The sequence below is a fragment of the Microcaecilia unicolor genome, chromosome 7, assembly GCF_901765095.1.
Source record: "Microcaecilia unicolor chromosome 7, aMicUni1.1, whole genome shotgun sequence".
NCBI classification, from domain to species: domain Eukaryota; kingdom Metazoa; phylum Chordata; class Amphibia; order Gymnophiona; family Siphonopidae; genus Microcaecilia; species Microcaecilia unicolor.
This window is the reverse complement of record NC_044037.1, coordinates 11,176,325-11,188,974: the sequence shown is the minus strand read 5'-3', so window position 1 is coordinate 11,188,974 and position 12,650 is coordinate 11,176,325. Positions and strand designations below refer to the sequence as shown.

The 12,650-nt window shown below is 47.7% G+C and overlaps 1 protein-coding gene across 2 annotated transcripts in view; it reads right to left on the bottom strand.

Moving 5' to 3' along the window:
• Positions 1–2,762: 2,762 nt before the first annotated feature.
• Positions 2,763–12,650, bottom strand: part of LAS1L (LAS1 like, ribosome biogenesis factor) — a 77,636-nt gene continuing 67,748 nt past the window's right edge. For both annotated transcript variants that reach the window (XM_030210036.1, XM_030210037.1), the window contains exon 13: positions 2,763–3,589. In XM_030210036.1, the coding sequence (XP_030065896.1) occupies positions 3,499–3,589 (91 nt within the window). In that variant the 3' untranslated portion in view covers positions 2,763–3,498. The remainder of the gene's footprint in view (positions 3,590–12,650) is intronic.

Below are 12,650 nucleotides of genomic sequence, written 5' to 3'. Positions count from 1 at the left end.
TGGACAACACATGGAACCTTTCAACACCATACTGCAAAGTCACTAGACATGGAAAAATATACATATAGACACAGATCTTTTTAATTCTACTGATATCACCATCTACCCTTCTGCTTTCTCAACAATGTTAATTCAGGACATAGAACTTCACATTAGTACTAAAAGTAGTCTCCAAACCTTATAATTCTAAGATGACCACTGGAGCAGTTTAATACAACTGTTGCAAGCTAAGGGAATATAAGACTCTTATAACTGACCAGAATCTGATCTGAGCAGTCAGGAACATTAAAGAATCTTCCTGCACAGATCATAGAAATTATTTTCTATAGTGATGGAACACATGACAAACAACCCACATGGATATATTTCTAGCAATAAATGCACAGACAATTACTACTATTTGTAAATGACTTAAGGAAAACGTAACCTGACTTCCCAAACCTATATATTTGTTAGCCAAGGTCTTTCTTACTCCCTTTTAGCAAAGATCTATAATGTCAGAATTCCTCTCTAGAAAGATATCAAATGCCTAACTCCTGTAGAAATGAATATAAGAACTTAAGCTTTGCCATACCAGGAAAGACTGAAGGTTCATCAAGCCCAGTATCCTGTTTCCAACAGGCCAATCCAGGTCACAATTACCGGGCAGATCCCCAAAAGAGTAAAACATTTTATGCTTATTCTAGAAATAAGCAGTGGATTTTTTCCCAGGTCCATCTTAATAATGGCTTATGGATTTTTCTTTTAGGAAATTGGCTAAACCTTTTTTAAACCCTGCTAAAATAACTGCTTTTACCACTTTCTCTGGCAACAAATTCCAGAGATTAATTACTTGTTGAGTAAAGAAATATCTTCTCTGATTTGCTTTAAATGTACTACTTAGTAGCTTCATTCATGCCCCCTAGTCCTTCTAATTTTGGAAAGAGTAAACAAGCAATTCCCATCTACCTGTGTCACATCATATTTTATAGACCTCTATGGTATCTCCTCCAAGCTGAAGAGCCTTAGCCTCTTTAACCTTTCCTCATAGGAAAGTCATCCCATCCCCTTTATCATTTTCATCACCCTTTTCTGTACTTCTAATGCTGCTATATCTTTTTTAAGATGCGGTGACCAGAATTGTACACAGTATTCGAGGTCCGGTTGCACCATGGAGCGATACAAAGACATTCTAATAGTCTGAGTTTTATTTTCCATTAACCACCACTGCACACTGTGTTGGGGGGGGGGGGGGGGGGGGGGTTCAATGAATCATCAGCAATGACACCTAGTATGGAACCTTGCATCATGTAGCTACAGTTTTGGTTCCTCTTTCCTACATGCATCATTTTGTGCTTGCTCACATTAAATGTCATCTACCATTTGGATGCCCAGTTTTGGAAGGTCCTCATGCACTTTTTCACAATTCTCTTGTGATTTAACAATATTGAAAAACTTTGTGCCAGCAGCAAAACTAAAATACATTTAAAAAAAGCAGTAGTCCAAGCACAGAGCCCCTGGGGAACCCCACTATCCACCCTTCTCCTACTCTGTTTTCTATCTTTTAACTAGTTCTTAGTCCACAATAGGACATTACCTCTTATCCGTTGACTTAATTTTCTCAGAAGTTATTCACGAGGTACTTTGTCAAATGCCAGATGAAAAGCAGGTAGATTATAAGTCTGTCAGACAACAGTGCCTGACACGGTCTGACCGCCTCCATAAGAATATCCTGGAATAAACTGCCCCTAAACACAAAGACCATGTGGAAGATGAGTGCTTGCACCAAGGACAGACTGATTCATTGTCAGGAATAGTAAAAGCAACATCAAGTGTTTATGTAGCATTTGTCCTTGATAAGACAATAGATACATGAAAAGGAAGAGGTGGTATGTGAGAGTAGGCCTGCTTGCATACCTACAAAACTAGATGAACAAAAACAGATCATAAAAACTGTTTCCACCATGATTTCTGAACTGTGGAAACATTCAGAATTCAGCAGCCTCATACCACAAGGGCAAATATTCCACAGCGAGGATCGGCCCTGCTAAACCCTAGTGGTGCGATCAAATGGCATGCTATTTTTTTTGTTTCTGTAACTAAACATTGGACCGTTTTTGTTACTCTTTCCAACACAGCTGAATGTTACAATTTATTAAACTGTCAAAAACAGTCCAAGCAGTTACAATAATAATGAATAAATTGAGAAGGAACTCACCGTACTATCACCAGGGGCCTGCTGAATAATCCAGAGCTTAGCTACGAAAAATTTAATGTAGATTTAAAGATCTTTCCCCTCTAAGCTCAGCAAGAAGCTGATGCCAAAAGCACACTGCCTCGAGTCGAAACAAGAATCAGGAACAGAAAGCATAGGTGAGTTGGCAGAACCAAGGCCCTACCTCCATCGGAACAGAAATCAAAGACGCCAAATACCAAGGAACATTATTGTCAAAACTTTAAACTTCACCCTGAATGCCATTGGAAGCCAATGATACTTAAACAGTGGTGTAAACATGCTCCCTTAAATAAATCCCTGCAGTTGGAAAGAAATTATATATAGAGGCTCACAGACTGACCATGAGCCTTGATCTGAATGCTCTTTCCCTGCGTTGGGGTCCTAGTAAACGCATGTAACCAAGGTACTGGTTCTGTTCTACCTGTGAAATAAAACAGATGTGGCAGACAGAGATTCCTATATTAGAAAGGATCTAGGTTTAATCCCGAGCAGCCAAAAATAAGCTGCTGTTATTTAGAATAAAGAAATCAAGTAATCTTTTTTCATTTAATAAACAGTTTACTAATACACAGAGCCAGAGAGCACTGCTGAAATAATCAGCTGATGCACTTTTTGCTTCACTGTCATAAATCTTTACTTAAGCTCGTATATTCCCATAACATCAGCAAGAGGATTTTAAATGTATAAAAAACAAATAGAAAAAAAAACCCCAAACACTTTTCAACATAACAGAAGCTTGTATTTTATAATTCCTTCCACAGTTCCTGCTTGCAGGGGAAATAATTCACAAGAAGAGAAGGGTCACATGCCTACATCTGGCTCCATCAACAGAAGGAGAGGACAACAGCCATGATCATCTGGATCTATCACATGAAGAAACTGCGTGAGCCTTACACCCCTTAGCTGCCATAATACTGTGTTTAATTATGTGTATCTTGCACTTATAATGGAAAAAATGTTCAGTGTAAGGTAAGGTATGCATCACTTTCAAAGTATTTGGAATACAAATTCACCACTATTTGCTTCGTGTTACTGTAATCCCAGTTTAAAAGGGACACATTTTGCCTGACGCCTTAATCAAGAGAAAGGGGAATCAAACAGTGCTAAAGGCCAGATGTAGGTGGGAATATACTATAAAACCAGCAGATAAACAAATCTCTGATTAGGCACCAGGCCCAGACTTCACAGCAGAGGAGCCCACGGTAGCCCAGCAACTAAGATCTCTCCTCAAATCCGCCTTCAGCGCAGCTGGCCTTTCTTCTCAACAGCTGAGGCTCGGCTTTTTAGAAGAGGCGTACCCCAGCTTTGAGGCGATGGAGGTCAGTTTGGGTCCACAGCAGTCCATTTGACGCTAGACAGTTTGATTCAGAAGCACTGTTTAAAGAAAAAAAAATCTGTCAGGAAGACATACAAGGGGTTTTATCTTCTGCTCAAAAATCATACGTGTGCAGGAACTTTGGCGTCTTGAACCTTTTATTTTGTTGGCAAAACAAGGGTGATCAGAACCAATTTAGTAACCACAACTCTGGTTTCCAGAGAATATTGTCATGCTACACCACAAGCCTGCTACAAATTAATGATCAGGAAGTGGAAACACCTATACTTACTATTTGGAAACTTAGATCACAACATCATTTTACAATTTAACTCCCGTATTTTGAGCTAAGATATTCCACAGATTCTGCAAATATCTGGTCATGCATCACCTCTCAACCGTACCTTAAAACAGTGATAGGTCAACTGCCTATATAGCCCAGCAGCTTTCTTCTATCCCTTTGGACTTCCAGCTCAATCACAACCAGTCCAGTGAACCCTTCATCATGGTTACATGAGGTTTTTGTTTTTTTTCTCCCCTCACCCTCCATCCTCTAGCAATTTATTCATCACACTAACAATTCTAGGAAGAAAGCCTCAGATTGCAACTCCCCCTGAAATTACAAAAACATACATGCTGAATCTCACCTGTACATGTCACTAATAGGCAATGCCCAGGCTCTCTGTTATAGCACTGATCTGTTCATATATTTTGCAACTTAATTCAGCCAGCACTATGTAAAATACCACAGAGATTTATATATTTAGAAGACGGCTTCCATTGACATGCTCAGAATTTTTCCAACTAGTAAGCAGAAGGAAATATGACTTATTAAGCACAAACAGGTCATTCAGGAAATGTTGAAAAACTTCCTTTAAAAGCTTAGGTTAGTTAGGGCACTCACATTCACATGACATTTCCTGCAGTTATCCTGCCCTGAGCATAGCAGTTCCGTGATTCTCAGTCAACCGCCTTTCTCCAGTCCTCTCCACTCCAGCCTCTAAGGAAGCACTGAAGAGGTCTCAGAGTTCCTTGAGTATCCTCTGATGTATCCCATCAGGCCCCATTGCTTTGTCTACTTGTAGTTTAGCTAGCTCCTCACGACCACAGTCTTCTGGGAATCGGTCCTGGTCTACCAAACATCCATCCCCATTTGCATTTGTTTTCTGCGGTCCTTCCTCTGGTCTTTCATCCATGAACAGAGAACAGAAATAATTGTTAAACAGTTCAGCTTTATCCTTATCAGCTTCCTCCCCCTCAGCTTTGAGCCTCACAATGCAATTATGGCACTTCCTCCTGTCACTTACATAGCTGAAAAACGTCTTATCTCCCAATTTTACCATATCGGCTATCTTTTCTTTCATTTGCCTAACAACTTTTCCAGCTTCCCTTAGCTTTTCAAGATATTTTTGCCCATCTCCTTCTTTTTGAGTCATCTTGTGAGAAGGCTAACCGTCTTTCCCTTACCTTTTCAGCTACGTTTTTTTTTTTAACATAAAGGCTCATCGTCTTTAAAATAGCTCCTTTCAGTTATGCCCACTGCTGTTCTACTTCCTTCAGCTGCTCCCATCTAACCAACTCTTCCTTGAGAAATTCTCCCATCTTGGCAAAGTTAGTTGTTTTTGAAATCTAGGACCTTGAATCTTGAGTAAGCCCTCTCCTCCTTTGTTTTAATATTGACCCACACCATTCGGTGATCGTTCGATGTCAAATGATCTCCCACCGTAACATCAGAAACATTTTCCCCGCTTGTAAGCACCAGATCTAGAACAACTCCATCCCACGTGGGTTCCGTTACCCACTGCTGAAACAATTCTTCCTGTAGAGAATCCAAGATCTCTTTGCTTCTAGATGACCCCACAGCTGAGAGAACCCAGTCGACGTCCGGCCTATTAAAATCACCTATCAGTAGTACTTCCCCTTTCCTAGCTATCCTGTGGATGTCTTCAATTAAATCTCTGTCCATTTCTTCTGACTGTGAAGGTGACCTGTGTATTGCACCAATGTAAATAAATTTTTCCTTTCCCTCTTACCAGTTTGACCCACAGTACTTCTTCCTTACCCCATATGTCCTGTGGTTCTGTCACTTGAATATTATTCTTTACATATAATGCCACACCTCCACCCTTTTTTCCTACCAAGTGCACACATTTGTTTAACACACTATTCCATTTTTTCAAAACAAAAAAAACCCCCATCTTCTATAAAGAGACGGGGGTTCCTTCAAGATCCTTAACCCTCACACTATCATCTCTTTTTTTTTTTTGGGGGGGGGGGGGGGGCAAGGTAAAATTATGTATCATACCTGATAATTTTCTTTCCATTAATCATAGCTGATCAATCCATAGACTGGTGGGTTGTGTCCATCTACCAGCAGGTGGAGATAGAGAGCAATCCTTTTGCCTCCCTATGTGTGGTCATATGCTGCCGGAAACTCCTCAGTATGTCGATATCCAAGCTCCATCCGCAGGACTCAGCACTTAGAGAATTACACCCACAAAGGGACACTCTGCCCAGCTCACCACCGCCGAAACGGGGGAGGGGAATTAACCCAGCTCATCCCCACACAAGTGGGGGAGGGGAATCCGTCCAGCTCATCCCCGCGGAGCGGGGGAGGGACACCACCCCGCCAATGCAGGGGGATCTGGCTTATCCTGCAACCGCAACCGCGGGAGGAGCTGACTGACCCTAACACCGCCGAAGCGGGAGGGGTACAAAGCTGCCCTACAGCCGCACGAAGCAGGAGGGAGCGCCGGCAGAATTTATGTCTCAATCCAGCCCCGTAAAACGGAGGGGAGAGGAATGCAGCAGCTCACTGTAACACAAACTCGTCTCAACTCTTGAAGAATCCAATTGAAAAAACTTGAACACGAAGTCCTCCTGAACAGGAACTGAAGACTAAACTTGAATCTGAAATGCAACCAGAATATAAACAGTACAGATATCTGGGAGGGGCTGTGGATTGATCAGCTATGATTAATGGAAAGAAAATTATCAGGTATGATACATAATTTTACCTTCCATATCATCATGCTGATCAATCCATAGACTGGTGGGATGTACCGAAGCAGTACTCACCCAGGGCGGGACATTGAAATCCCTGACCGCAACACTGAAGCTCCAAACCGGGCCTCTGCCCGAGCAGCCACAGTCAAGCGGTAATGCCTGGAGAAGGTATGGGCCGATGCCCAAGTTGCCGCCTTGCAAATCTCTTCCAAGGAGACGGACCCGGCCTCTGCCATCGAGGCCGCCTGAGCTCTAGTGGAGTGAGCCTTCAGCTGGATAGGCGGCACCTTCCCCGCGGCCACATAAGCCGCTGCAATGGCTTCCTTGACCCATCTTGCCACTGTAGGCTTAGCAGCCTGCAGACCCTTACGAGGACCTGCATACAGGACAAACAGATGATCCGATTTCCGGAAATCATTGGTCACTTCCAAGTATCTGATGATGACTCGTCTCACATCCAGATATTTGAGAGCAGAGTATTCCTCTGGGTAGTCCTCCCTACGAAAGGAGGGGAGACAAAGCTGCTGATTCACATGGAAGCGAGAAACAATCTTGGGCAGGATGGAAGGCACTGTGCGAATAGTCACGCCTGCCTCAGTGAACTGCAGAAACGGCTCTCGACATGAGAGTGCCTGGAGCTCGGAAACTCTTCTGGCTGAAGTGATAGCCACCAAAAAGACTGCTTTCAACGTCAGGTCTTTCAGAGATGCCCTCGACAAGGGTTCAAAAGGCGGCTTCTGCAAGGCTCTTAGCACCAGGTTGAGATTCCACGCAGGCACCACTGAGTGCAGAGGAGGGCGCAGGTGATTAACTCCCTTGAGAAAACGTACCACATCTGGCTGCGAAGCCAGGGAAGCACCCTTCAGGCGGCCCCTGAAGCAAGCCAGAGCCGCTACCTGGACTTTAAGGGAACTGAGCGACAGGCCTTTCTCCAGACCTTCTTGCAGGAACGCCAGCACTGAAGAAATTGGAGCAGTGAAGGGAGAAAGTGAGCCTGCTTCACACCACGCTGCAAAGGTACGCCAAACCCTGGCGTAAGCAGTAGAAGTACAGCGCTTCCTCGCACTCAGCATAGTGGCGATGACCTTGTCTGAGAAGCCCTTCTTCCTCAGACGCTGCCGCTCAATAGCCAGGCCGTAAGACCAAAGGGGGAGGGATCCTCCATCACCACGGGACCCTGATGCAACAGGCCCTGCTCCACTGGCAGCCGCAGAGGGTCATCCACTGAGAGCCTGATCAAGTCCGCATACCAGGGACGTCTGGGCCAGTCCGGACCCACCAGGATTATCCGGCCTGGATGCTTTGCCACCCGGTCTAGTACCCTGCCCAACATGGGCCAGGGCGGGAACACATAGAGAAGCTCTTGTGTCGGCCACTGTTGGAGAAGAGCATCTACTCCCAGAGATCGAGGGTCCCGTCCTCTGCTGAAAAAGCGCGGCAATTGGCCGATGATGCCATCAGATCTAGGCTCGGCTGGCCCCAGCGCTTCGTGATGCCCAAGAACGCCTGAGCCAATAACTGCCACTCTCCGGGATCCAAGGTATGGCGACTGAGAAAGTCCGCCTTGACATTCATGACTCCGGCAATGTGGGCAGCTGACAGCTGTTCCAGGTTCGCTTCCGCCCACTGGCATAGATTCATGGCTTCCTTGGCTAGAGGGGCGCTCTTGGTACCTCCCTGGCGATTGACGTAGGCCACAGCCGTGGCATTGTCTGACAGGACCCGTACTGGCTTCACCGCCAGTACCGGGAGAAACTCCAAAAGCGCCAACCGAATGGCTCTGAGTTCCAAGAGGTTGATAGACCACTTTGCCTCTGCAGGAGACCAGAGCCCCTGCGCTGTCCTTCCCAAGCAGTGGGCTCCCCAGCCCGTCAAAGAGGCGTCCGTCGTGACGACAATCCACTCCGGGGTCACAAGAGGCATCCCTGCAGACAACTTGTCTGTCTTCAGCCACCAGCTCAGCGCCTTGCGCACTGCTGGGTCTAAGGGAAGGCGCACAGCATAATCCTCCGACACCGGAGTCCAGCGCTGCAGCAGAGAGTGTTGTAGTGGTCTCATATGAGCCCTGGCCCAGGGCACTACTTCCATCGTGGCCGTCATAGAGCCCAACAGCTGCACATAGTCCCAAGCCCGAAGCGGAGGGGCTACTAGGAACTGGTCCACCTGAGCCTGAAGTTTGACAATCCGATTGTCCGGCAGGAACACTCTGCCCACTTGGGTGTCGAATCGAACTCCCAGATACTCCAGGGACTGAGTCGGGCGCAGCTGGCTTTTCTCCCAGTTGATGATCCACCCCAGGGAGCTCAAAAGAGCAATCACCCGGTCCACAGCTTTGCCGCACTCTGCATAAGAGGGGGCTCGGATCAACCAGTTGTCCAGATAAGGATGGACTTGTACTCCTTCCTTTCGCAGGAAGGCCGCGATGACCACCATTACTTTGGAGAAGGTCCGCGGAGCAGTAGCCAACCCGAACGGGAGGGCTCTGAACTGGAAGTGTCGGCCCAGGACTGCAAAACGCAGAAAGCGTTGATGAGGAGGCCAGATGGGAATATGCAAGTACGCTTCCTTGATGTCCAAGGATGCCAGGAACTCCCCTGCCTTCACTGCCGCTATAACAGAGCGGAGAGTCTCCACGCGAAAGTGCCGAACTTTCAAGGCCCGATTGACCCCTTTGAGGTCGAGGATAGGCCGTACAGAACCTCCTTTCTTTGGTACCACAAAGTAAATGGAGTAACGTCCCTTGCCAAGCTGATTTTCTGGCACCGGAACGACCGCACCCAGGCGGATGAGACTGTCCAAGGTCTGCTGCACTGCCACAGCTTTGACCGGAGACTTGCAGGGAGAGAGTACCAACCCGTCTCTTAAGGGTCGGCAGAACTCTAGCTTGTAGCCGTCTCTGATGACTTCCAGCACCCAAGCGTCTGAAGTTACCCTGGTCCACTCGCCCAGAAACGAGGACAGGTGTCCTCCAATCTGCACTGGGCCATGGACCAGGACCCCGTCATTGGGTACGAGACCCTGGGGAAGGACCGGAGGGCGCACCTCCGGGACGGCGGTCTCTGCGAAAGGAATGCTGCTTGGGGGAGAAATTCCTCTTGAAGGAAGAGGGGGCAGAGGAGCCCGACTTGCCCGGGCGGTACCGACGGGCTTCCTGAAACCGTCCTCTGGAGATACCGGGGCGAGCGCTGGCCCGAGCCCTGACCTCTGGTAACCTCTTGCCCTTAGACGTGCCGAGATCGGTCACAATTTTGTCCAGCTCGACCCCAAAGAGCAGCTTGCCTTTAAAAGGCAACTTAGCCAGGCGGGACTTAGAGGCGTGGTCAGCAGACCAATGTTTCAGCCAAAGCCACCGCCGCGCAGAGACTGTCTGAGCCATACCTTTAGCCGAGGCTCTCAAGACATCATACAGTAAGTCTGCCAAATAAGCCAAGCCCGATTCCAGGGCCGGCCAATCAGCCCTCAAGGAAGGATCCGAGGGGGAAGCCCGCTGCACAATCGTCAGGCACGCCCTGGCCACATAGGAGCCGCAAACTGAGGCCTGCAAACTTAAGGCAGCCGCCTCGAAGGACGACCTTAAGGCCGCCTCCAATCTTCTGTCTTGGGCGTCCTTTAGGGCCGTGCCACCTTCCACCGGCAACGCCGTTTTCTTAGTCACCGCAGTGATTAAAGAATCCATGGTAGGCCAAAGAAAGGCCTCCCGTTCACTTTCAGGCAAAGGATAGAGGCGGGACATAGCCCTAGCCACTTTGAGGCTCGCTTCCGGGACATCCCATTGAGCCGAAATTAAGGTGTGCATGGCATCATGCACGTGGAAGGTTCTAGGCGGGCGCTTCGTCCCCAGCATAATGGCGGAGTCAACAGGGGCTGAGGGAGAGACGTCCTCTGGAGAGGAAATCTTCAAAATGCTCATGGCCTGCACTAACAGGTTGGGCAAATCCTCTGAGCAAAAGATCCGCGCTGCAGAGGGGTCATCCGCTCCATCCGAGCGGGAATCCGTCTCCTCCAAGGAATCCCCAAAGGACCGTTGGGAGAACTCAGATACGCTGCCCTCATCTACATCAGAGGAAACAGAGTCCTCTAAGGCCTAGGAATCCACCTGAGGGCGTTTACTTCCGGGGGCCTCAACCCCTTTATCGGACAAGGGAGAAGGGGCAGCGTTTTGCATAAGGAAGGCCTGATGCAGCAGCAAAATAAACTCGGGGGAGAAACCCCCCAGACTGTGCACTTCAGCAGCCTGGGCCACAGCCCTAGACGCACCCTCAACCGGCGCTCGCAAGAGCGGGGGAGAAACATGCTGCGCATCCAAGATGGCGTCCGGCGCGACACTCCGCGAAGGAGCCGCGCGGGAAGAATGGCGCTTAACTTTAGCCGCTTTTTTGCCGTCGCCCAAATCAAGGGCGGCCATGGCATTAACGTCTCCCAGCTCAAGGGCGGCCCAAGAAGAAGCCGTCCGAGCAGAGTGGCCGGCCAAGATGGCGGAGGCGAGCAGCGGGGGATGGGCGTTTATGGCGGGAAAAACCGCCGCACCGGAGGAAGACCCGGGACACTGACCGGCCTCCGAACTGACACCCAACAAGGGCGAATCAGACTTTAAGACCCCCGCATCCCCGCTAGAAGCGCACACGCGGTCCGGGGAGCGATTCTTCGCGCCCTCCGACGCCATAGGCCACGTGGAGATCGATCGGGGAACCCCCTGCCCGCTATAAAAAGGTAAAAATGACCTGCTTCTCGCTCCGAGCTGTAACGACCTGGTGTCCCAGTGAGTAGCTGCAATAAACGTTTAAATAAACGTAGAAATAAACACCTTTAAGGACGTCCAAATTTTTTTTTTTTTTTTTTAACGGAGCCAGTGGGAGGGGGGAGAAAAGGAGGGACCTGGCGCCACCAGGTTTGCACTTGCTCAAGAAGAGCCCTCAACCCCAGGTACTCAACAAAACCTAAAAATTAGGCTTGGAGACCTAGCCAGAGCTGCTGCTGTGTGTGACCACCACCTGCTGAGATAGAGAACATACTGAGGAGTTTCCGGCAGCACATGACCACATATAGGGAGGCAAAAGGATTGCTCTCTATCTCCACCTGCTGGTAGATGGACACAACCCACCAGTCTATGGATTGATCAGCATGATGATATGGAATATTTGATTAGTATTGAACTATGTAACTCCAAATGAACCAAATTTCGCACCTGTCCAACTGGTAGATAAAGAACTATCTTCAGTTTCTATCAAAGATAAAGCACTCAAAATTTCTCTAGCATATTCTGAGGACAGCAGATTACAGATGAGATGGATCACAGCAAGCAAAGAGAAAACTCATATGACAGACATATAGGAATTCTGTAAGAAATTGCAAGGAACAGTTACTCATCTCAAGAGATGGCTGTGAAGTTCTGAGGGGAGAAAATTTATATATAGAAAGGCACAAAATGATGGCATGTCTCATTCGTTGTACTCAAAAAGCACTGGGATTATGACCCTAAGAGAATTATGGAGAGCAAAAAAGTTGTGATCACCTGGAACATTCCCTTTCTGACCAATAAAAAGCTTGATGCAAGAACATCGGACATTGCGGTAAAGGAAAAAAACATGAAAATAGCATTGATAACAGAGGGTATCACTACCAGGTGACAATTCTGTGAGTCGTTTGTAGAAATAAGAGATATTTCCCATTGTAGTGGGTGCCACATGCTTGATTAGAATAATAAAAAATAAACCTTCCAGGTTAGCTATGAACTCAAGAAGGAAGCTCATTTTGGCACAACACAACATAATATATGCCTCATAACCTGTTGTGCTCGCATCGAGTGAAGGCAAAGAAGAACTAGCATCTGTCTTCTTCCCCAAAGCTGGGCCGCCCTATCTTCACAGTCTCTCTCCACACCAGCCTTTACCGATGGCTGCCCTCAAGGACTGAGTCCGGGTCATGCTGGGGTGCATCTTAGATTGGCGCCAGCTATGGTGCTACTTCAGCCCACCCTGGAGACCCATGCCCTGCCTGTCGGATGTTTGTTGATGCTGGTTCCTTGCTGGGGATTGGGGCTGGGACGAATGATGTGGTGCTCCTTTTCAGCCTGTTGGGGGAGGAAGTGACCCTGGAGTCCAGGACAGAACCCAC